General features: G+C 41.5%; 2 protein-coding genes and 1 long non-coding RNA gene across 5 annotated transcripts in view; 1 reads left to right on the forward strand and 2 right to left on the reverse strand.

The window, feature by feature from the left end:
• The first annotated feature begins 7249 nt into the window (after positions 1–7249).
• On the forward strand, positions 7250–12346 carry LOC115188780 (methylmalonic aciduria and homocystinuria type D homolog, mitochondrial). The gene is made up of 8 exons (XM_029747631.1): positions 7250–7319; positions 7879–7917; positions 8021–8168; positions 9835–10055; positions 10241–10349; positions 10600–10718; positions 11067–11153; positions 11347–12346. The coding sequence occupies exons 2-8, from the start codon at positions 7909–7911 to the stop codon at positions 11560–11562; spliced, it is 909 nt and encodes a 302-aa protein (XP_029603491.1). The 5' UTR covers positions 7250–7319; positions 7879–7908; the 3' UTR covers positions 11563–12346.
• A 908-nt stretch (positions 12347–13254) lies between these two features.
• LOC115188781 (uncharacterized) lies at positions 13255–15551 on the reverse strand. The gene is made up of 2 exons (XR_003876600.1): positions 13465–15551; positions 13255–13424 (listed from the first exon to the last, which is right to left on the reverse strand). It is a non-coding gene; the product is annotated as an uncharacterized LOC115188781 (long non-coding RNA).
• A 549-nt stretch (positions 15552–16100) lies between these two features.
• LOC115188706 (ly6/PLAUR domain-containing protein 6-like) overlaps positions 16101–26970 on the reverse strand; it is a 57750-nt gene continuing 46880 nt past the window's right edge. For 2 of the 3 annotated variants that reach the window (XM_029747432.1, XM_029747431.1), the window contains exons 2-5: positions 22916–23083; positions 18330–18428; positions 17462–17592; positions 16101–16679 (exon numbers count right to left, since the gene is read on the reverse strand). In XM_029747432.1, the coding sequence (XP_029603292.1) occupies positions 16497–16679; positions 17462–17592; positions 18330–18428; positions 22916–23033 (531 nt within the window). In that variant the 5' untranslated portion in view covers positions 23034–23083 and the 3' untranslated portion in view covers positions 16101–16496. The remainder of the gene's footprint in view (positions 16680–17461; positions 17593–18329; positions 18429–22915; positions 23084–26970) is intronic. The other variant, XM_029747433.1, reaches the window with a different exon arrangement.

The following is a 26970-nucleotide window of genomic DNA, read 5'->3' on the forward strand; positions in this document are numbered from 1 at the left end:
AGTTATGAGACCACCTCACCCCAACCACAACATATTACAGTTATGAGACCACCTCGCCTCAACCACAACATATTACAGTTATGAGACCACCTCACCCCAATCACACATTACAGTTATGAGACCACCTCACCCCAATCACAACATATTACAGTTATGAGACCACCTCACCCCAACCACAACATATTACAGTTATGAGACCACCTCGCCTCAACCACAACATTACAGTTATGAGACCACCTCGCCCCAACCACAACATATTACAGTTATGAGACCACCCCACCCCAACCACAACATATAACAGTTATGAGACCACCTCACCCCAATCACAACATATTACAGTTATGAGACCACCTCACCCCAATCACAACATATTACAGTTATGAGACCACCTCACCTCAATCACATTACAGTTATGAGACCACCTCGCCCCAACCACAACATATTACAGTTATGAGACCACCTCGCCCCAATCACACATTACAGTTATGAGACCACCTCGCCCCAACCACATATTACAGTTATGAGACCACCTCACCCCAACCACAACATGTTACAGTTATGAAACCACCTCACCCTAATCACAACATTACAGTTATGAGACCACCTCACCCCAATCACATATTACAGTTATGAGACCACCTCACCCCAACCACAACATATTACAGTTATGAGACCACCTCACCCCAACCACAACATATTACAGTTATGAGACCACCTCACCCCAATCACAAGATGATACAGTTATGAGACCATCTCACCCCAATCACAACATGTTACAGTTATGAGACCACCTTTTCACCTCTTGTACATGTATATGGCATTGCCACCCTCTCTCTCCTGTAGCAGATATGCCAAAGCCCATAAGCCTGTATAGTGTTTAATGTGACATGAGGGAACATGTTAGAGAGGCTATGTGAATCCTGACGCCAGGGAAGCCCTAGCACACCCTCAGTGCATGCTGCAGTCATAATGATACTCTCCTCCGCCATTCAGCCCTGAGGAACATACATTACATTAGAGGTTCACTCCTCTTACAGCTATCATGTTGCATTCTGCATTGTTAGCAGATAGGGCGATAGGAGTGAAACTAATTTAGTTAATAATATATTTTTATTTTCTTCATAAAAATAAAGGAAAAGGAGGTATATTAACAGTTGAACCTAGTTTATGGGAATTCTGCACTCAGAGAAGCATGTAGTTTATTTTAATATCACAGTGATTTAGGGTTGAGCGGTAACCACTTAACTTATAGATAGAAATAAGCAGTGGCATAGCACGCACCCCCGGTACTGAAAATCATAACATCGATATTTCAAAGTACCCCGGTATACGTTATAAACGGTATATCGCCCAACTAGTATTATTAATTGATGTTGTATTTATTTTCTATCCGCTGTGCTTGTCCTTTGCATGGCCTCTCTAGAATCAGATATGTGTTGTCCTCTCTAGCTAACCCTCTATCTACCCAGAAACCTCAGCTGTGACAATCTCTCTAGCTGACCCTCTATCTACCCAGAAACCTCAGCTGTCACAATCTCTCTAGCTGACCCTCTATCTACCCAGAAACCTCAGCTGTGACAATCTCTCTAGCTGACCCTCTATCTACCCAGAAACCTCAGCTGTGACAACCTAAGGCTCGTCAACACAAATATTTAACCCCATGACTCATCCACTTGGCCAGGCTCCCTTGGTGTCGATGGCAGGTGTGTGTGTGTGTGTGTGTGTGTGTGTGTGGTGTGTGTGTGTGTGTGTGTGTGTGTGTGTGTGTGTGTGTGTGCGTGCGTGCGTGCGTGCGTGCGTGCGTGCGTGCGTGCGTGCGTGCGTGTGTGTGTAGCTGATTGTTTACTAGGAGATCCCAATCTCCTGGATTGAGAGTTACCTGCATGAAGAAGCCAGTATCCATCAGTAAGCACATCCAGGATGTTATTCTCTCAAACACATTTCAGGAGCATATTCTAGGTGATTTAGATACAGGAGCTCTTACTGTTTTGACAGGATGACAAGTTGGCCCGCATCGGATGGAAACCGCTCTCCTCCAGGTGACTATGCACCGAAGAGCTTTAGAAATCAAAGAAGTTGAACAAAGAGTTGGGAGATGTTCTGTAGAAGGCTGCTTCCTGTATCTCAGGGCCAAGGGCCAATCAGGATCTAAGAGGACTAGGGGTTGCTGGGGAAACTGCTGAGCTGACAGTGTGCACCCTGGCCCCTAGCTGGCTGGCTCACTACATTTATATATACTGACAGCAGTGTTTTGTTGAAAATAAATCCCAAACTACAAAGACAGTAGATACTGTACCTTACTATTAAGAGTTTATATTCACATATTTGGTTTATTAACAGGCCTACTAAGAATATGGAATAAAGATGGTTTATTCACAGGCCTACTAAGGATATGGAATATAGATGGTTTATTCACAGGCCTACTAAGGATATGGAATAAAGATGGTTTATTCACAGGCCTACTAAGGACATGAGATACAGATTGTTTATTCACAGGCCTACTAAGGACATGAGATACAGATGGTTTATTCACAGGTCTACTAAGGACATGAGATACAGATGGTTTATTAACAGGCCTACTAAGGACATGAGATACAGATGGTTTATTTACAGGCCTACTAAGGACATGAGATACAGATGGTTTATTCACAGGCCTACTAAGGACATGAGATACAGATGGTTTATTCACAGGCCTACTAAGGACATGAGATACAGATGGTTTATTCACAGGCCTACTAAGGACATGAGATAAAGATGGTTTATTCACAGGCCTGCTAAGGACATGAGATACAGATGGTTTATTCACAGGCCTACTAAGGACATGAGATACAGATGTTTTATTCACAGGCCTACTAAGGACATGAGATACAGATGGTTTATTCACAGGCCTACTAAGGACATGAGATACAGATGGTTTATTAACAGGCCTACTAAGGACATGAGATACAGATGGTTTATTCACAGGCCTACTAAGGACATGAGATACAGATGGTTTATTAACAGGCCTACTAAGGACATGAGATACAGATGGTTTATTCACAGGCCTACTAAGGATATGAGATACAGATGGTTTATTCACAGGCCTACTAAGGACATGAGATACAGATGGTTTATTCACAGGCCTACTAAGGATATGAGATACAGATGGTTTATTCACAGGCCTACTAAGGATATGGAATAAAGATGGTTTATTCACAGGCCTACTAAGGATATGGAATAAAGATGGTTTATTCACAGGCCTACTAAGGACATGAGATACAGATGGTTTATTAACAGGCCTACTAAGGACATGAGATACAGATGGTTTATTCACAGGCCTACTAAGGACATGAGATACAGATGGTTTATTCACAGGCCTACTAAGGACATGAGATACAGATGGTTTATTAACAGGCCTACTAAGGACATGAGATACAGATGGTTTATTCACAGGCCTACTAAGGACATGAGATACAGATGGTTTATTAACAGGCCTACTAAGGACATGAGATACAGATGGTTTATTCACAGGCCTACTAAGGATATGAGATACAGATGGTTTATTCACAGGCCTACTAAGGACATGAGATACAGATGGTTTATTCACAGGCCTACTAAGGACATGAGATACAGATGGTTTATTATCTCTTCTTGATATTAGGTAGTGGGCAGAACAGAACTCAGATAACCTCCATTGTGATGCATGTACTACAGCCTAATGTCCCTGTTGGTGGTCTCTGTGAGAATGGATTCATTGTATGAACTGAGGTTGAAGACAAAAGCTTAGCTTATTAGCTTACCGGTATCTCCATAGATAATAGGCTTTGTATTTTGTGGGCTTCATAAGACTTCCATTCATGTCGATTTTGCTCAGTTTGTTAAGTCAACTTTGAAGTCAGCATCCTGACTGTTTGGCGTGACAAAGACCATAGGAGTTGGCAATACAGCACAAACAGATCTGGGAGCAGGTTGTAGGCTGATGATAACTCAACACTGCAAACGTCTCTGACTGGTATTGGTATTAGGTATTTTATTATGATCCCCATTAGCTGTTGCAAAAGCAGCAGCTACTCTTCCTGGGGTCCACACAAAACATGAAACATAATACAGAATGACATAATACAGAACATCAACAGACAACAACAGCTCAAGGACAGAACTGCATAAAAAAATATAAAGGCACACGTAGCCAACATATCAATGCATACACACAAACTATCTAGGTCAAATAAAACCGGCTTTGTTGCTTCATTCTAACATGGATTACTGAAGCCAACTCACTCAGACAAAAACACTACAGCCACACCTAAACACTACAGCCACACCTAAACACTACAACCACACCTAAACCCTACAGCCACACCTAAACACTACAGCCACACCTAAACACTACAGCCACACCTAAACACTACAACCACACCTAAACACTACAACCACACCTAAACACTACAGCCACACCTAAACACTACAGCCACACCTAAACACTACAGTCACACCTAAACACTACAGCCACATCTAAACACTACAGCCACACCTAAACACTACAGCCACACCTAAACACTACAGTCACACCTAAACACTACAGCCACATCTAAACACTACAGCCACACCTAAACACTACAACCACATCTAAACACTACAACCACACCTAAACACTACAACCACATCTAAACACTACAGGCACACCTAAACACTACAACCACACCTAAACACTACAACCACACCTAAACACTACAACCACATCTAAACACTACAGCCACACCTAAACACTACAACCACACCTAAACACTACAACCACACCTAAACACTACAGTCACACCTAAACACTACAACCACACCTAAACACTACAACCACATCTAAACACTACAACCACACCTAAACACTACAACCACATCTAAACACTACAACCACATCTAAACACTACAGTCACACCTAAACACTACAACCACACCTAAACACTACAACCACATCTAAACACTACAGTCACACCTAAACACTACAACCACACCTAAACAGTACAGCCACACCTAAACACTACAGTCACACCTAAACCCTACAGCCTAAAACCCTGAGTTCTAAACATTCCATCTGAAGCAGGCACATCCAGCTGAGAAAGCAAAGCTCAGGATTCAGAGATGGTAGTGGGCGAGTTAGGGGACAGATGGCAAGACATTACACATGGTTTGAGTCAGTCAGCTGTAGCTAGCTGCAACACGACACCACACGACAGAGAAAGAGAGAGAGAGAGAGAGGAGAGAGAGAGAGAGAGAGAGAGAGAGAGAGAGAGAGAGAGAGAGAGAGAGAGAGAGAGAGAGAGAGAGAGAGAGAGAGAGAGACACAGAGAGAGAGAGAGAGAGAGAGAGAGAGAACAGGCTGTGTAAAGGGGTGGGTAAAAGCACTCAAGTTGCTCCTTCTCTGTGGTGTTGTGAAAGAGGTTGATCATCCTCCACGTTTCTGCGTGTTTCCAAAGACAGATGGAGTTTAGAACACAGCACGTTCTAGAGGTCTATAATGTTCCGCAGCGTTTCAACCATTATGGCCATATTGAGTGTACCCATGAGAGTACTGTCAAATGTCTATGGAGTGGCTATGCCCGTTCTAATTCTATTTCTCAGCCCTGGAACTAAATCACTTTAGTTATTTGCCTGAAGCAGATAGAATGAACAGAATACAATGCCCCAGTGTAAGATGGAATGTTTAATGACAACACACAAGGAGGATGAAATGGGCAATAGAAAGAAAATAGCTGATTCTTGGCACGGCCTATCAGACAGCTTGACAGCACAGCAATAAACCTTCGGCCTGACTCATAACTTTGTCTGCGTAGGATTCTCAAGGCCACCTCATTACTGAGGCCACTGTGAAAGCACTTTGTTGTAATTTTCATGGTGTCACAATGAATATGCACAATTGCCTATATTGCATCATTTTTGTTACATGAAAATTGTATTTTAGCCCCTCCCCCTGAAAACGGGAATATATGTTCTTCAGTAGGTGTTCTGCTTGTTTGTTGGTGAGAGAGCAGCCTTGTTCCTGTGGGACCCCCTCCAGACTCCAGAGTGCATGCCATGCCAATATAATGTAGTGTTTGGAGTGATGCTGTACTAGTCTTTATGTATCCCAGGGAAACACTGACAGGCAGGCTGAGTCCTCCAGATGCCTCCCTGCATAACCATTCCACTGCATCTGCACATATTGAGAGAGAGAGAGAGAGAGAGAGAGAGAGAGAGAGAGAGAGAGAGAGAGAGAGAGAGATAGAGAGAGAGAGAGAACTCACACACACATTGATAAGCACACACCAGTCACATGAACACATGCAGAGAAAGAGAGAAAGGGACAGGAAGAGGGACAGGGAGAGAGAGAAAGACAGGTAGAAGAGAAATAGAGAGACCTCTTCCAGCACTAAAGCCCTGGAGCAAAAGTCCCATAACTCCCCACTCCACTTCCTCTCAGCTCTGTGAAAGTGTCACTCAGTGTGTCAACCCTCCCGGCCACAGGGGACCTGACAGTGACAGGCTCTCTGAAAGGCCTTGTTTATACCCTTGTCAAATGTCCGCCCTTGTCCCAACTGACGTTAGCTAGCTCTCAGCTCTGTCGTGGTCATCAGATTCGGAACTCAGGGCTCGGTTGGTAAGAGTGTGGTGCTAGCAATGGCAAGGTTGTGGGTTCAATTCCCACATGGGGATCACATACACATTATATAAATGTACAGTATACACTCAGTGTACTTTGAGTCAGTTTAGATGAAAGAGTCTGCTCAGGGGAAAATACATTGACTCTTCACATCCAGCTTCTCTCTGTCTACTAGTGGTAGAAGGTCAGTACACAATAGAGTAGGCTGTATGGTTGTATCATTGGCAGCAAAGGAAAAGACCTCCTGATTGTATGAGCTCTGAGATTATAACGAGGGAGGCTGCAATAATACATCTCTATAGGAGGTCAAGCCTATAGTTCAGTAGGAGACGGATGGATGGTGAATAGAGTCACTGATTATAATTATTTCCAAAACCCTAATAGATATGCCTTTGTTGTCAAGTAGTATATTACTTACTGTGCAGAGGTCTAGTAATCAGTAGACTACTTTTTTTTGTGATTATAGCTATCACAATTTCATCAAGGTTATTTTATAGAACAGCAGTCGACCTAGGTGGGCTTTTTCCATTATACATTTTTTTAATGAATTTTCCTGATTCGTGTAGATATGCTGCCATCTGACGGACAACCTCTGATAACACATGCAATCAAAAAGCTCGGTTTGTCCCTCGTCGTATACTGTTCTCAAGTCATGTGAACTCGCATACGTGCGGACGTGCTGCAGAGTACAGAGTCGTCTGATTAGGTAAGAACATTATGTTCCTTTACATAACAGCACACATTCACACGAATATTTCAGGAACTTAACGCATATCGTCTTATTGTAATGGTGTATGTTTACATTGAAATGTGACTTTGAAAAATAAGAAATTGTTATCTCAAACTTACGTCTGTCGAGAACGAGAAGTGAGAGTGCAGCCGATCAAAACAAACAAGACTGGACTTGTGTCAGCTCTTTTAGCTACCAAGCTAATGAGCATAGCTAGGCTGTCTGTCACTGCCAGTTGTCAACAACAACACTAGTTAGCTGTATCGAATACTTATGTATCATCTTGTTGTTGTCCCTTTTAGCTTGCTAGAGAGTCAAAAGCATAGCAGTAAGCAGCGATTGCGTCATATTGTTAAGGCAACACTCATAGTATATAACCGTACAACCTAACTTGCAATATCAAGTTCACGTTTGATCAATTCAATTATATTTCCCACTGTCTGCTGTATTCTGTCTGTCTGTGCTGCATGGTTTATTAGCTGTCCTATTATGTAATGTCACACATGTAGTATTCATCTTGTTTCCACATCTTCAGGTGTAAAACTAGTGACAGAGGGCCACCAGGATGACTAGTGTAAGTACTAAACATTTACATTCGGTCATGTAATAGTATTGTGGTATAATACTGTAGCTAGGGTGCTTGACGCTTCTGATTGATTTGATTAATAACTGTGTAGGTGCTGTGTGGGCGAGCCCGGCTGGTGATAACCCAGTCGTCAGGGCGTCAGGTCTTATCTGCACTCAGGGTGGGCTGGATACGAACCTTCTCAGCTGCTGGTTCTGATGAGCCTTATTTTGTCGTGTCACGGGGGGACTCAGACTCAGGTAGACTGCTGCTATATCAACCACAACACTGCTAACACTGGTTCATTTGTTATTTTCCACGAACTGTGACTGTATTTTGGCCTTTGCGTTTTTGAGTTATGAATTGTAATTACGGTGCATTCGGAAAGTATTCAGACCCCTTCCCATTTTCCACATTTTGTTACGTTACAGCCTTATTCTAAAATGTATTATATTAAATAAATCCCTCAACATTCTACACACAATACCCCATCATGACAAAGCAAAAACAGGTTACATTTTTTTGGTGCAAATTCATAATTTCTTTTAACAGAAATACCATATTTACATAAGTATTCAGACCCTTTGCTATGAGACTTGAAATTGAGCTCAGGTGCATCCTGTTTCCATTGATCATCCTTGAGATGTTTCTACAACTTGATTGGAGTGAATCCACCTGTGGTAAATTCCATTAGTTGGACATGATTTGGAAAGGCACACACCTGTCTATATAAGGTCCCACAGTTGACAGTGCATTTCAGAGCAAAAACCAAGCCATGAGGTCGAAGGACTTGTCCGTAGGTAGAGCTTCCAGACAGGATTGTGTCGAGGGACAGATCTGGGGAACGGTACCAAAAAATGTCTGCAGCATTAAAGGTCCCCAAGAACACTGTGGCCTCCATCATTCTTAAATGGGAGGAGTTTGGAACCACCTAGACTCTTCCTAGAGCTGGCTGCCCGGCCAAACTGAGCAATCGGGGGAGAAGGGCCTTGGTTAGGGAGGTGACCAAGAACCCGATGGTCAGTCTGACAGAGCTCCAGAGTTCCTTTGTGGAGATGGGAGAACCTTCCGGAAGGACAACCATCTCTGCAGCACTCCACCAATCAGGCCTGTATGGTAGAGAGGCCAGACGGAAGCCACTCCTGAGTAAAAGACACATGACAGTGCGTTTGGAGTTTGTCAAAAGGCCCCTAAAGGACTCTCAGACCATGAGAAAAAAGATTCTCTGTTCTGATGAAACCAAGATTGAACTCTTTGGCCTGTAGGGATGTTTTTCAGTGGCAAGAACTGGGAGACTTTCGAAAGATGAACGGAGCAAAGTACAGAGAGATCCTTGATGAAAACCTTCTCGTCCCTGAATGCTCTTGAGTGGCCTTATCCAGAGCCCGGACTTGAACCTGATCGAACATCTCTGGAGAGAACTGAAAATAGCTGTGCAGCGACGCTCCCCATCCAATCTGACAGAGCTTGAGAGGATCTGCTGAGAAAATGGGAGAAACTCTCCAAATACAGGTGTGCCATGCTTGTAGAGTTATACCCAAGAAGACTCGAGGCTGTAATCGCTGCCAAAGGTGCTTCGACAAAGTACTGAGTAAAGGGTCTGAATACTTATGTAAATGTGATATTTCCGTTTTTTATTTTTAATAAATTTGCAAAAAAACATAAGGTTTTTTGCTTTGTCATTATGTGTAGATTGATGGGGGGGGAAACTATTTAATCCATTTTAGAATAAGGCTGTGACGTAACAAGATGTGGGAAAAGTTATGGGGTCTGAATACTTCCGAATGCACTGTATGCATTAAACATTTTATTATGAGAAAATGATCTCAAACTTTACATAAATATAGCTACTGTTAGGCAGAAAATACAATGTCAAATTTGTCAGATGTACCATTATTGTAATATACTCCTCTTTCTCCCTACCAGGCCCTAGGACAGTATGGCCTGATGAAAACATGGGACCGTTTGGCCCCCAGGACCAGCGGTTCCAGTTGCCAGGTAACTCAGGCTTTGACTTTCACCTGGAAGGCACGGCAGACCAGAGGATTAAAGGCCCAGTCCACCGGACGGTTCCTGACGTTCTGACTGCTGCTACTAGCAACGAGAGACATGAGTTTGTAATGGCCCAGTTTGTCAGCGAGTTTCAGGTAAATACGTCACTCACAATAACTCTTTAACTAAACAAAATGTGTCCTTATTCAATTGTAAATAAACATGGATATTATTCTTAAACATTTCAAAAATATGTTTATATAATTTTCTAAAAGCATTTCTATTATGTTTCATACTGGTAGAGTTATATGTTGAATACTTAGAGGTTTTTTCTTTGTAGGTCAAAAGTGGTCACATGTTATCGAGGAGCGTCCGCAAGGCAGAGCACTACTTTGATCAGCCCAATGTGAACTGTTCTATACAGACCTGTCCTGAGCTGCTGAAGAAAGGTAGCCTTTTTTATTAGCATGGTGTAGTCATACTTATCATAACATTACCTATTCATGTCATGTTTTATCAACCGCAATCCCCACACGTCAGATAGTTTATATTGCATACAGCCATGTCCACTAGGGGGAAGTAACTTCATTGCTAATGTCACTAATGTTGTCCAGGTGGGTGATGGCTGACCTTTCTGTAGGCCTATTGGCTAGCTAGCAGTTGAATGTGTAACAAATGTCTCTTTATTTCCTCTGTTAGAGTTTGAATCCTATTTCCCCTCGGCCCCAGCCAGCGCCATCACTGTTGTCACGGTGAAACACACCAGATGTGAGGTGATCGACAAAGAAGTGATCGACAGAGAACAGCTACTTCACAAAGTGAGTTGGAACTCCATGTCCACTGGTTGTTTCCCATTGATATGGATTCAGTGATACTAATTTCAGTAAATGATTCTGCCATCACTTTTTGGAGTTGTAGGCCTGTGTACTTATTGAAGGTCTTACTCTGTACCTCCCCTTTATTGGTGAACTGTCTTGTCCGTTAACTGTCAGTTAGTTTGACTACTGACATACTGGATGTTTTCTGTTATTTCAGTTAGTTTGACTACTGACATACTGGATGTTTTCTGTTATTTCAGTTAGTTTGACTACTGACATACTGGATGTTTTCTGTTATTTCAGTTAGTTTGACTACTGACATACTGGATGTTTTCTGTTATTCCCCAGTTTGTTAGTGGTGCTAAGGAAATCTGCTTTGCTCTGTGGACAGCTGGCTTCTGGGCTGACTTCATTGACCCCTCATCAGGATCAGCTGTGAGTTGTTCTCCTACCTGTTTTGTTTGGTTATTAATTGTTTATGTCAAAATATCTATATAATGTGTAATACATATGTAATACAATATTGATGTAGTGTTTACTGTACTTCATCAACCTGAGATATTTTCCAGGAGACGTATGTAGTCTTCAAGACAACCTCATCACATCATTCCTTTGTCTTGTCCCACAGTTCTTTGGATCTCACTCCAACCACCCACTACTCAAAGAGGAGGAGTGGAGCCATCTAGGTTTCCATATCGAGGCCTCTGGATCCTGCACAGTTATCCGTCACGTCCTGAGGGGAACACCTACGTTTGTTGGAACTGTTTTCACTACCGCACCTGCTAACAGTCATGTCATGGAAAGACTTCAAGGCCAGTCAAGTGCATTTGAAGACAGGGACTAGTTTTTATATTTACTTATCACCATGTGAGAATGATGTATCTCACTATCCAAAAGACTGTTTGTGCCCTGACCTCTGTTTGTTCACTTTGGATTGTTTTGGAGGAAAACCCTTACCCATAATGCCGTTGTCTTCACCACACCAGCATGGAGAAACAGTTCTGATGGGTTGTTGTCTTCAGACACATGCCTAACTATGTTAACCTGGTTCCAGATCTGTTTGTGTTATTCTGTTTGTGCTGTCTTGCCAAAGTTGGTACGAGGACACAAACAGATCTGGGACCAGGCTATATAACTATGTACTTGGAAGTAGACAGGTAGGTTGCGTACAGTACTGCAGCGATCTATTGTTGATTCTGATGATATCATAAAGACTTGAATGAGGAGGATCCCTTTGGCAGCTGTGTTTAAACACCCAATGAACCACCTAGCTACCTTTTGACTGAGGGCCCTTTTTCTAGCCTTACCGCTGAAGATCCTCACGATATAACTCCAAAAGCAATGTTCCCCATTCACGGTAAACGCTGCATATTTCAGTTCAATCTGAGAGAACCTTTACATTTCAATCGTGCTGTAACACTCAAATTCAGCACTACGGATTGAATCTAGTCTAATATAGTCAATAGTTAACACTTTCAGACTAATCTAGTGTCTACAGAGTATTGCTACTGTACAGGGTTTTCCTTCACTTGCACAATGGGAATAGAAATATGGTGTCTTGGAGGAGTCTGTTGTCCATTTCTACCATAATGAATTAAAATGTCTATGTTGCTGTTATGGTACACACATCATTCAGTCATTTAATCATCTAATAGATGTAAGAAAGTAGGGACGTGTGAGGCAACACACAACACTAAACAAAATAATAATGAATAGCTAATCCAAAAGAGATTTTCAGTTTCTCCTCTTTACATACGATTAGAAATGTAGACAATGCAATTAACACTTAAGTCTTTGCTAATTTCCTAGTGCTAATTAGGGAACACAAACACTAAGAGAAATTGAAAAGAATATGCCTGGCCTTGAGGTAATGCGTTACTCTGCATCTCAGTGCTAGAGGTGTCACTACAGACCCTGGTTCGAATCCAGGCTGTATCTCAACCGGCCGTGATTGGGAGTCCCATTAAAAAAATATGACTTCTGGGCCTTCTCTTTAGTAAAGTGTTCCCAGGACAAGGAGTATGTTATTTGGGTAAGAGAAACATCTCATTTCACACCTCTAAAAACTTTAGGCTAAACACTGATTTGAGAAGGACTGATGGGTTTGGTTTGGAGCTGTGACCATCCAGTCTGTCGGCCAGAATCAGATAAAGAAAGTCCTTTTAAAATGAACACCCCTGCAGCTTAACATAATCTCCTTCACAAGGCTTTTAAACTACACCTCCTGGACGCAGAGGGTCTGAGAAAGACATTACCTTTTTACTTCCTGGAGAGGAAAGCAGAGAGGCAAGAGAAAGAGGGGTGTTAGAATGGTCCTTTTTTTCTGCAACTCTAAGCTCCAAACCTTTCGTTGTATTTCTGCCTAATGTTACCTTAACTGTGAAACTTTACTGCAGTCTGACTCCACACGCCTCATGCGGCATCTAAAATATCTTGCATTCCACAAAATGCACTATCTGGTTATGTGGATACTGTTTATACTGTAGAAACATCATGTTCAGGCAAACAATACATTTAATGGTGAACATAATGTATACCAAACCTGGTGTAATACATTTAATGGTGAACACAATGTATACCAAACCTGGTGTAATACATTTAATGGTGAACACAATGTATACCAAACCTGGTGTAATACATTTAATGGTGAACACTGTATACCAAACCTGGTGTAATACATTTAATGGTGAACACTGTATACCAAACCTGGTGTAATACATTTAATGGTGAACACTGTATACCAAACCTGGTATATGGGATCTGTACAGGATGTTTAGACCATCATCCTAAAGACAACATGCTAATCAATAAGTGCCAACCTTTCTATTGGACAAAACTGTAAGAAATACAGAAACATGTTACAACATTGTAGTGTTATGGTTGACGTCATATCTTCCACAGCCAGCGCCAGATAGCCAATGGGTTGAGAGGAAATGATCAGTCATCAGTCTCATGGGTATGGTGGGCACACAGCCTAAATCAACCAACCACAAGACTCCAGGAACAAAAACACTGCACTGCAACCTAGTTCACGTTTCATTCTACCTGAATCTAATGTTAACTACAGGTATTTAACAATTGTTAAATGTATTATACAAAATAAATACTATGTACATATCACATACTGCACATAGAATCCAGTAAATATAACAGAACTTAGGATGAGACAAAATCTAGAAGATTCTATCAAAACCGTCTCGGTTAAAAAAAGAGGAAAAATGTAATAAATTAAACAACTTCATAAAATTATAACTTCCTCTACCATGCAGAAGGAGTGTTAATGTCACAGAATGGACAGCATGACGCTGATGACGGTAGGACTGTTAGATAGCATGACGCTGATGACGGTAGGAGTGTTAATGTCACAGAATGGATAGCATGACGCTGATGACGGTAGGAGTGTTAGATAGCATGACGCTGATGACGGTAGGAGTGTTAATGTCACAGACTGTTAGACAGCATGACGCTGATGACGGTAGGAGTGTTAGATGTCATAGACTGTTAGACAGCATGACGCTGATGACGGTAGGAGTGTTAATGTCACAGAATGGATAGCATGACGCTGATGACGGTAGGAGTGTTAATGTCATAGAATGGATAGCATGACGCTGATGACGGTAGGAGTGTTAGATAGCATGACGCTGATGACGGTAGGAGTGTTAATGTCACAGACTGTTAGATAGCATGACGCTGATGACGGTAGGAGTGTTAATGTCACAGAATGGATAGCATGACGCTGATGACGGTAGGAGTGTTAGATAGCATGACGCTGATGACGGTAGGAGTGTTAATGTCATAGACTGTTGGATAGCATGACGCTGATGACGGTAGGAGTGTTAATGTCACAGACTGTTAGATAGCATGACGCTGATGACGGTAGGAGTGTTAGATAGCATGACGCTGATGACGGTAGGAGTGTTAATGTCATAGACTGTTGGATAGCATGACGCTGATGACGGTAGGAGTGTTAATGTCACAGACTGTTAGATAGCATGACGCTGATGACGGTAGGAGTGTTAGATAGCATGACGCTGATGACGGTAGGAGTGTTGGATAGCATGACGCTGATGACGGTAGGAGTGTTAGATAGCATGACGCTGATGACGGTAGGAGTGTTGGATAGCATGACGCTGATGACGGTAGGAGTGTTAATGTCATAGACTGTTAGATAGCATGACGCTGATGACGGTAGGAGTGTTAGATAGCATGACGCTGATGACGGTAGGAGTGTTAATGTCATAGAATGGATAGCATGACGCTGATGACGGTAGGAGTGTTAGATAGCATGACGCTGATGACGGTAGGAGTGTTAATGTCATAGACTGTTAGATAGCATGACGCTGATGACGGTAGGAGTGTTAGATAGCATGACGCTGATGACGGTAGGAGTGTTAATGTCATAGAATGGATAGCATGACGCTGATGACGGTAGGAGTGTTAGATAGCATGACGCTGATGACGGTAGGAGTGTTAATGTCATAGACTGTTAGATAGCATGACGCTGATGACGGTAGGAGTGTTAGATAGCATGACGCTGATGACGGTAGGAGTGTTAATGTCAGACTGTTAGATAGCATGACGCTGATGACGGTAGGAGTGTTAATGTCATAGACTGTTAGATAGCATGACGCTGATGACGGTAGGACTGTTAGATAGCATGACGCTGATGACGGTAGGAGTGTTAATGTCAGACTGTTAGATAGCATGACGCTGATGACGGTAGGAGTGTTAATGTCATAGACTGTTAGATAGCATGACGCTGATGACGGTAGGACTGTTAGATAGCATGACGCTGATGACGGTAGGAGTGTTAATGTCAGACTGTTAGATAGCATGACGCTGATGACGGTAGGAGTGTTAATGTCAGAGACTGTTAGATAGCATGACGCTGAGTGACGGTAGGGATGTTAATGTCATAGGACTGTTGGAATAGCATGACGCGATGACGGGAGGATTGTTAATGTCAATAGACTGTTGGATAGCATGACGCTGATGACGGTAGGAGTGTTAGATAGCATGACGCTGATGACAGTAGGAGTGTTAATGTCATAGACTGTTGGATAGCATGACGCTGATGACGGTAGGAGTGTTAGATAGCATGACGCTGATGACAGTAGGAGTGTTAATGTCATAGACTGTTGGATAGCATGACGCTGATGACGGTAGGAGTGTTAGATAGCATGACGCTGATGACGGTAGGAGTGTTAATGTCATAGACTGTTGGATAGCATGACGCTGATGACGGTAGGAGTGTTAGATAGCATGACGCTGATGACGGTAGGAGTGTTAATGTCATAGACTGTTGGATAGCATGACGCTGATGACGGTAGGAGTGTTAGATAGCATGACGCTGATGACGGTAGGAGTGTTTGATGTCATAGACTGTTGGATAGCATGACGCTGATGACGGTAGGAGTGTTAATGTCATAGACTGTTGGATAGCATGACGATGATGACGGTAGTAGTGTGGGATAGCATGACGCTGATGACGGTAGGAGTGTTAGATGTCATAGACTGTTGGATAGCATGACGCTGATGACGGTAGGAGTGTTAGATAGCATGACGCTGATGACGGTAGGAGTGTTAGATAGCATGACGCTGATGACGGTAGGAGTGTTAATGTCATAGACTGTTGGATAGCATGACGCTGATGACGGTAGGAGTGTTAGATAGCATGACGCTGATGACGGTAGGAGTGTTAATGTCATAGACTGTTGGATAGCATGGCGGTAGGAGTGTTAGATAGCATGACGCTGATGACGGTAGGAGTGTTAGATGTCATAGACTGTTGGATAGCATGACGCTGATGACGGTAGAGCTCAGACAGCCAGTGAGCAGCCAGTAGTGTGTGAGTAGACCGTTACTGCTGTGGAGGAGAGAGGTGGTGGAAAAGATGGCGTCCGTCTTGTTTCTTGGCAACTGCATGTTACAGATGTTTCCTTCACAGCAAGCAGTGCAGACCTGGAATCAGGAATAGAGATAGAATCACCTTTATTCACCTAGTACATTAACACACACAGAATTTGAATAGGTGAAATGGTGCTTCCAGCAAAAAACGAAATATACAGACAGACTACAGACAGAACACAAACAAACTACAGACAGTCCACAAACAGAACACAGACAGTCTACAGACAGACTACAGACAGAACACAGACAGTCTACAGACACACTACAGACAGAACACAGACAGAACACAGACCGACTACAGACAGTCCACAAACAACACAGACAGAGGAATTTCCAGAAAGAGATTGAAATAACAACTGCTGAGAAGAGACCAGATTCTTATCCAAGTGAGATCATTGTAAACCAGGGCCTGGGGATTACCATGACGGTGTGGTAAATCACACCAGACACCACAGAGCAGAGAGCCACATTCTGAACTGCAAATATTACTAATAAAAGTTCAAATATCATCTTTCTTTCCATACATGCTGGGGCACAGGGTAGCCTAGTGGTTAGAGCGTTGGACTAGTAGCTGAAAGGTTGCAAGATCAAATCCCACAGCTGACAAGGTATAAATCTGTCCTTCTGACCCTGAACAAGGCAGTTAACCCACTGTTCCTAGGTTGTCATTGAAAATAAGAATTTGTTCTTAGCTGACTTGCCTAGTTAAATAAAGGTAAAATATAATACAAATGTGTGTCCCCATTGATAGCTGAAGCAACTTGTAGGAGTTGCTTCAGCAGCTGTGTCAGAAATGTAATGTTATTCAAAAGGAAAGAGGCTTCTTTACTGACCTTGTATCCTTCATGGTTGTCCTGGGTGCAGCCTGTAGACAGACAGTGGACCAGGGCCACGCAGCGTTTGGTCACAGACACAGTGTTCCCCTGGACGTCCATCACATGGAGGGTGTAGCAGTACCTGGTCTCTGTCAGACACACAGACACCGTCGTTAAAGGTGCAATCTGCAATATTTACAGCTGAGAGATGGATACATTTCTCCAGCGCTAATTGTCAAACTTGATCTAAAGTTTAGACACTATGGAATCCTGAGAAATAACGGCCAGTGAGCAATAAGTTTAACGATGATAAAAACACATCACTTTCACATTATTGTATGTCAGTTAATGTAAATGCTAATGTAGCTTACTTTTCAACAGCAATGTAATTCATTTCCATGAATATCATGTGTTAACAATCTACTTCTTACTGAAGTGAACGGTAACACTGAAAGAGACTGAGGGTTCAGATGTATTCCAGTGATTTAAACCAATCCTCACGTTTCATGTGATAAACTACCCTTTATCATTTGTTTATAACTCAAAGAATGTGCTTTTAAGATCAAATCTTTAACGCAACAAATAACTTCACAATGATTTCAGACATTTAGTAGACAACCATATATCTATATAAAAGAAGAGAGCCTGTGGAGTTATACAACCTGCCAATTCAATTTCTTAAATAAACATGTCCAGCTTAAGTGAAATACACTGTTAAAGATACAGAAACCAGCAAAGAAAACATTGATAACCCTTCATTTTACAGCCTGGTATTTTCCTGTAATTTATATTTCTGCTCTGGACGGAGTCGAGAGGGTCTTAAAACAGGGTTTGATGATAGATACAGAGCAGGCTGTAAATACCAGAAATACCTTACTGGAATTACCTCGTGGGCAGTATACGTCCGGAGCCCAGCGACTGCATTCGTAGTTATCAGGTGCATCTTTACATGTGAAGCACTTGAACCCTCCAGGATGAGGTGTGGCTGTGGATACAAGAGGAGACAAGCACACGTCTATTATTCACCATCTAGATTTAATAACATATTTTTGGTAGATTTAATAACATGTACCAAAATGAAAAAACACTTCCCTGAATCAATACATTGTCATTACTCAATGAGCTATAGAAGAAATGCAAATTGTACAATTGACTCCTAATTGTGAGTTCTTGCAGTCCTCAGTGCTACAGCGATATGTAGTCCTCAGAGCTACAGCGATATGTAGTCCTCAGCGCTACAGCGATATGTAGTCCTCAGAGCTACAGTGATATGTAGTCCTCAGAGCTACAGCGATATGTAGTCCTCAGAGCTACAGCGATATGTAGTCATCAGAGCTACAGCGATATGTAGTCCTCAGCGCTACAGCGATATGTAGTCCTCAGAGCTACAGTGATATGTAGTCCTCAGAGCTACAGCGATATGTAGTCCTCAGAGCTACAGCGATATGTAGTCCTCAGCGCTACAGCGATATGTAGTCCTCAGCGCTAGAGCGATATGTAGTCCTCAGAGCTACAGCGATATGTAGTCCTCAGCGCTACAGCGATATGTAGTCCTCAGCGCTACAGCGATATGTAGTCCTCAGAGCTACAGCGATATGTAGTCCTCAGAGCTACAGCGATATGTAGTCCTCAGCGCTATAGTGATATGTAGTCCTCAGAGCTACAGCGATATGTAATCCTCAGAGCTACAGCGATATGTAGTCCTCAGTGCTACAGCGATATGTAGTCCTCAGCGCTATAGTGATATGTAGTCCTCAGAGCTACAGCGATATGTAATCCTCAGAGCTACAGCGATATGTAGTCCTCAGAGCTACAGCGATATGTCATCCTCAGAGCTACAGTAAACAAAGGATTGATGTTGCTGCTACAAACAGAGAGCGACATACATTTAACTACAGTACATATAGGACATTTAACTACAGTACATACAGGACATTTAACTACAGTACATACAGGACATTTAACTACAGTACATACAGGACATTTAACTACAGTACATACAGGACATTTAACTACAGTACATACAGGACATTTAACTACAGTACATACAGGACATTTAACTACAGTACATTCAGGACATTTAACTACATTCACACTGTGTGTCTTTGTTAAGTGTTATATTATGAGAGGACAATACAGTTTGAATTGAATTAATGAACCATCAGTTCAACCGTCTAGATTCTAGAATAGAACGGTCTCTAAACTTTGCATGGAGACCATCTGCCGTGATCAAACAGTAGGCTTGTTTAGTTTGTTCAATTGGCAACCATTACGTTAATACTAAGAACACTGGGAATCAGGCCTCCCATTGGATATTGTGCATCCCAAATGGCACCCTATTCCCTATATAGTGCACTAATTTTGATCATGGCCCATGGGGTAGTAGTGCACTATAAAGGGAATGACGTACCATTTGGGACACAGCATAAGACAGCTACAGGTCTCAGGGTCATCCAAACTTCACTCAAAGAACAAAAGTCTGCCTGCCTGCCTGCCTGTTTCACACACACACACACACACACACACACACACACACACACACACACACACACTTCTCACACACACACACACACACACACACACACACACACACACACACCCTCTAATCCACCCTCCATACCCCAAGCCCCCAGGGCTGGTCAAGGTCATCCTATCCCCCTGTACAAGCCGGGGCGTGGGTCCAAACAGACACGCATTTCTTGGGGAATTCAGCTCAGATATCCCTATGAAATTAACAACCATAAACCTGATATAGGAGCTCTTGGCTTATCAGATGTTGAAGGCAGATTGTGCCAAGAGAGCTGAGGTAAAATACATTAGAGGAGATTTCAGTGTTTGACTGCAGGGAGATGTAGAGGAGGGGAACCATTAGGGGTCTGACCTCGTACGTTCCTCTTAGAGCTACTGTGCGTTTCCATATTTCTCACACGGCGGTGAGCAGTTCTCACTGTGGACCAGTATACTGTACTGTGGTCTGAGGAACTGAAGGCTGAGGGACAGAATGCGTCTCAGTTTCACAGAGAGAAAGGGGTGGAAAACAGGAAGTCACGCCTGGAAACTCGCACACATCTCACTGATACCTAACACCGCAGATGTAGTAAGCCAGAGACTGTGTCACACAGTGGTACACATTCTGAGTGGATGAGGAAGGTGTCTCTACACTGGCATTGTGGATGAATATTGTTTTATTATAATCTCTTCATCTAGATATGGAAAGTACCTTCAAAGATGAAGGCAGGGTGGAGAGAGGCCTGACTGTGGCCATTAACAGCTGTGGCCATGTCACCTTTGTCTGGGAATCAGAGCAGAGGTGGCATGCACCTCAAAGATCTGAGGGGGCACAAAGTACGTGAGGATGGCTGGGGGGGCTCTTCCGGCGAAGGGCCAAGCCCCCTCTTTGTAAATTGGAGAATTTTGCGTTTTTCAAACTCCTGAAACAGTTTTTTCCTGCAATCCCACCCTTCAGTCCCACCATTAAGCTCCACTCAACCCCTCCCATCTATCTCTGTTTTGATTTTGATTTGCTTATATATTGTTCAACTATGCTATTTCACAAAAGTGCTGAACCTTTCTATTCTCATAGTTTATACAGATCGTAAGTTAAAGATAAAGATTTTTGTTAAGAGTATTATTATATAGGGTTTCCGAGTGGCGCAGCGATCTAAGGCACTGCATCTCAGTGCAAGAGGTGTCACTAGAGTCCTTGGTTCGAATCCAGGCTGTATCACATCCGACCGTGATTGGGAGTCCCATAGGGCCCAGCGTCGTCCGGGTTTGGCCGGGGTAGGCCGTCATTGTAAATAAGAATTTGTTCTTAACTGACTTGTCTAGTTAAAGGTTAAATTTAAATATGATTTATCGATTGACTATGACTTTTTAAATCACCCAGCAGTGTTATCTGCAGTTAGCTCCAAATGTTTCAATTCTTCAGCCATTCCTGAACCTGCGACCAAAAACAAGCTACATATGGACAGTACCAAAACAAATGATCTAATGATTCTGTCTCTTCGCAGCAAAATCTGCAGAGCTGGGATGGTTGTATCCCACATATAGATAAAATGTTATTGGTTGCAAGAATTTTGTATCATAATCTAAGTTTTGAATCCAGCGTTGTTTTGTGTATCAGTTTATAAACCATGTGCCATGGAATCGGTACATTGAAATCTCTCCCCAACTATTTTGCAATCTATATGGAACAGCTGTCCATTTTTTGGTCCTTAAATAAAACTGGTATACTTTTTTATTTATCACAATTGTCTTTAACCAATGTTGGTCTTTAACGCAGGGCTGACAGACAAGTTCCTTACTTTCTCCCACTTCCACTTGCCTCTTCCATTTTTGCGGTAATGCTGCAATTAGTTGGTTGTAATTTTGAGTAGAGCAGGCATATATTTTTGTTAGCTGCATGTGTGACAACTCCACCAGTCCTATTTATGATATCATTTACAAAGATTATACCGTTTTGGGGGGGTTATTTCTCTCTCTCTCTCTCTCAAAAAAAAATCAATTACAATATTTAAGTTTAACCTTAATATTTGTTGTCATATTTGTCATATCTGTCTTTTCTGGGGGATTAAACTGAAATTGAAACAAACTTTCTATAGCTTGTTTTATAAATAGCTGTAGCGGGGTACGTAATTGGCGGCAGAGAAGTCAGGCACAGGAGAGCAGAACTGGGTAATAACCGGAGATTTATTAAGCAAAACCAGCGGCATCCAGAAGAACAAGATAAATGGACACAAAAATAACCCGTTGTGCGCTCACGGGGAACGTGCACAAGCACTACAATAAACAATCCCACACAAAGACATGGGGGGAGCAGAGGGTTAAATACACAACAAGTAATTGAGGGAATTGAAACCAGGTGTGAGGAAAAACAAGACAAAACACATGGAAAATGAAAAATGGATCAATGATGGCTAGAAGACAGGCGACGCCGATCGCCGCTTGAACAAGGAGGGGGGGTACCCCCCCTGACGCGCGGCTCCAGCAGCGCGCCGACGCCGTCCTCGGGGACGACCCGGAGGGCGAGGCACAGGGCGATCCGGACGAAGACGGTGGAACTGCCGCAGCATTGAAGGGTCCAACACGTCCTCCACCGGAACCCAGCACCTCTCCTCCGGACCGTACCCCTCCCACTCCACGAGGTACTGAAGGCCCCTCGCCCGACGCCTCAAATTAATCATAATAATACAAATTACAATAATATATATTTAAAAAAACATTTACAGGACATATCTGAGGGGGAACGTGCCCGTGTGCCCCCATAAGAACTCTGGATCAGAGGGTCATGGATGGATGCCCTTTGTCTTGGCTGTTATAATGGTCACATCACAGTATTGATGACTCATCTCAAAGGTCACTCAGAGACATTGCCAGCAGACTAAACCAGAAGAAAATAAAGGTAGGTATCAGACTCCAACTACTACAATTTGATACAAAAATACATTTCCAATGCATGTGTATTCATACTTGATGGATGGAGGAGGATGATGTCCTTCAGAGTGAAGTCCCGTGAATGAGCCGCTTCCAGCCAATCAGCGATTAGCGTTAAAAGTAGGACCCAGGCTGCTGGCCAGGCCTCCATCATTGGCTGAGACCTTCCACATGCAGATGTCTGATTGGTCAACGTCCAGGACACTGTTGAGAGAAATCAATCAGTGAATAAAATATTAAAGGTAAACATCCTCAGAGGTGGAGAGAGACAGCGACAGAGAGAAAGAAAGAGATGGATTGAGAGAGATCGATCAGTACATCTGGAGTAGGTGATCAGTTATCTGAATCTCACTCATGCTGTTGTGTGTGCTGTGCTTTGCTTCATTAGCTAAATGTCATCCAGACCCCGACTCAGATGGCATCCAGTAACTAACCCTATAGTGAATCCCATGAAGCTAGGATCACAGTCTACAGTAAGTGGATTGATGACGGCTTTTCTCAGGTTGCTTGAATGGGGTAATGATTACTTTGAGGACCGACATATTATATCTATTAAATATTATTAAAGCTGTTTTACTAATCTATTACTAAATCATCTATTATAGTCTATATCTATTAAATGTTATTAAAGCTGTTTTACTAATCTGTTACTAAATCATCTATTATACTCTATATCTATTAAATGTTATTAAAACTGTATTAATAATCTGTTACTAAATCATCTATTATAGTCTATATATGACTGTTACATTTTATTAAAGCTGTATTACTAATCTGTTACTAAATCATCTATTATAGTCTATATATGACTGTTAAATATTATTAAAGCTGTATTAATAATCTGTTACTAAATCAGCTATTATAGTCTATATATGACTGTTAAATATTATTAAAGCTGTATTACAAATCTGTTACTAAATCATCTATTATAGCCTATATCTATCTATTAAATATTATTAAAGCTGTATTACTAATCTGTTACTAAATCATCTATTATAGTCTATCTATTAAATATTATTAAAGCTGTATTAGTAATCTGTTACTAAATCAGCTATTATAGTCTATATCTATCTATTAAATATTAAAGCTGTATTAATAATCTGTTACTAAATAATCTATTATGGTCTATATCTATCTATTAAATATTATTAAAGCTGTATTACAAATCTGTTACTAAATCATCTATTATGGTCTATATCTATCTATTAAATATTATTAAAGCTGTATTACAAATCTGTTACTAAATCATCTATTATAGTTTATATCTATCTATTAAATATTATTAAAGCTGTATTAATAATCTGTTACTAAATCATCTATTATGGTCTATATCTATCTATTAAATATTATTAAAGCTGTATTAATCATCTGTTACTAAATCATCTATTATAGTCTATATATGACTGTTACATTTTATTAAAGCTGTATTACAAATCTGTTACTAAATCATCTATTATAGTCTATATCTATCTATTAAATATTATTAAAGCTGTATTAATAATCTGTTACTAAATCATCTATTATAGTCTACAACTGCTAACTATCCCTATTCCCCTCCCATTGAAAACACAAAGCATTGTCACTGAACAAATGGTTATGGCAGTAAGAGAGCTCCAGGTCAGGCTCCTGGCCCCCACCGGTCACACAGTGACCCAGAGAGGATGGCTCAGTCATGGGGAAGTCATGTTAAGTAAGCCAAAGCTCTACAGCTAAATAACCAAAGTCAGATTAGCTGATGTTAATGTTGTTCATCTCTGTAAAACAATTAGAGGAGCTGGACAAAAAGAAGACCAACTAGATTAGAGATGGAATGTCTGTTTTGTTTTCCTACGTTATACAGCCTGACTACCAGCCCAGGCCAGAGAGGACAATGGTAGGTCTGCCTGGAGGGAGACTGGTGGCTGCCCCACTAAAGACCATCTTTACTTCCATACCAGTGAGCCTGGTAAAGGGACCAGTACCCATGACAAAGCCCCCGATGCTGGACTCTCTATGGGTTCAGACCAGGGCCAGATGACCAGCCTCCTCTCCTCCTCCATGACTCTGGATGCACAGACTCAACTTGGTTCTACAATGTATGGGCCAATGGCAGGGGTTCAAATACTCAATCCCGGGTAGAGAGCAATACTGATAAGATTGGAATTTTACACCTTGCAGAGATAAGATATTGATGGACTTTATTAATTCACTTTCTGCCGAAAACAGAAACTTTTTTTGCACTATAACAAAGCCCTCTGTCACATTCGCTATCTTCAAACTCACGATCAAAAATAAACCAAGGCGCAGCGTGCATGGAATTCCACATCTTTTAATGAAGATGAAACTCACCAAACAACAAAACAGAAGAAAAACTAAACGTGCCGTTCTGGGCTGCTCACAGGCAGCTACACAAAAACAAGATCCCACAATCACAGGTGGGAAAAGGGCTGCCTAAGTATGATTCCCAATCAGAGACAACGATAGACAGCTAGCTGCCTCTGATTAGGAACCATACTCGGCCAAAAACAAAGAAATAAACAACATAGAATGCCCACCCCACATCACACCCTGACCTAACAAATAGAGGAATAAAACGTCTCTCTAAGGTCAGGACGTGACACCCTCCTTTACCTCCATTTAAAGCCGGGTAATGTGAGCCATTTTTTAAAAATAATCAATTTATTCACACAATTTACTTTTCTAAGTAGTCTTATCCCATATCAGAAAGAGAATCAATATTCATTGATTGAACTTCAAACAAACTCCCCAATCTCTAATAAGAAGCCTTGGCGTGCATCATTATTCAATAAAGTATCTTGAATAAAGCCCACTAGCAAAAAGCTAGAGGATGACCAGGTCTAGCCAGCCTTGGCTTGAACATGAAGTCACATTTATAAGAGTATCTAGATTTTTAAGAGATCAGATGGCTTCCATTCTGGATTCCTTTAATTCCACTTCAATTGGCGGTTGACGACGGTTGTATTTTTGCCTGCTGCCCTTCATGACGACCGTACGGTTGTATTTTTGCCTGCTGCCCTTCATGACGACCGTACGGTTGTATTTTTGCCTGCTGCCCTTCATGACGACCGTACGGTTGTATTTTTGCCTGCTGCCCTTCATGACGACCGTACGGTTGTATTTTTGCCTGCTGCCCTTCATGACGACCGTACGGTTGTATTTTTGCCTGCTGCCCTTCATGACGACCGTACGGTTGTATTTTTGCCTGCTGCCCTTCATGACGACCGTACGGTTGTATTTTTGCCTGCTGCCCTTCAAGACGACCGTACGGTTGTATTTTTGCCTGCTGCCCTTCATGACGACCGTACGGTTGTATTTTTGCCTGCTGCCCTTCATGACGACCGTACGGTTGTATTTTTGCCTGCTGCCCTTCATGACGACCGTACGGTTGTATTTTTGCCTGCTGCCCTTCAAGATACACAGCAGACAATCTAATCCAAACTAAAAGATGAGTATGATATATTTACTCTATATTTATTCGTATCAGATTGATGCACATATAATTCTAAGCACATTATATATATATATATATATTATACATTATATATATATATATATATTATACATTATATATATATATATATATTATACATTATATATATATATATATATTATACATTATATATATATATATATATTATACATTATATATATATATATATATATTATACATTATATATATATATATATATTATACATTATATATATATATATATTATACATTATATATATATATATATATATTATACATTATATATATATATATATATATTATACATTATATATATATATTATACATTATATATATATATATATTATACATTATATAGCTTCCATTCAAGCCTTTCTTTTCAAAGCATGTCAACTAGAATACATTGAGACAGGAACTTCAAACCTTCCTCCTTCCTCTCAACCCTTCTGCCAGAGCTGGAGCAATAAACAGATCTGTCACCAACACTTTACTACCTGCATGCCAGTGGAGGCTGAGGGGAGGACGGCTCATAATAAAGGCTGGAACGGAGTCAATGGAATGGCATCAAACACCTGGAAACCATGGAAACCATGTGTTTGATGTATTTGATACCATTCCACTG

This window comes from Salmo trutta, unplaced genomic scaffold (genome assembly GCF_901001165.1).
Source record: "Salmo trutta unplaced genomic scaffold, fSalTru1.1, whole genome shotgun sequence".
Taxonomy (NCBI): domain Eukaryota; kingdom Metazoa; phylum Chordata; class Actinopteri; order Salmoniformes; family Salmonidae; genus Salmo; species Salmo trutta.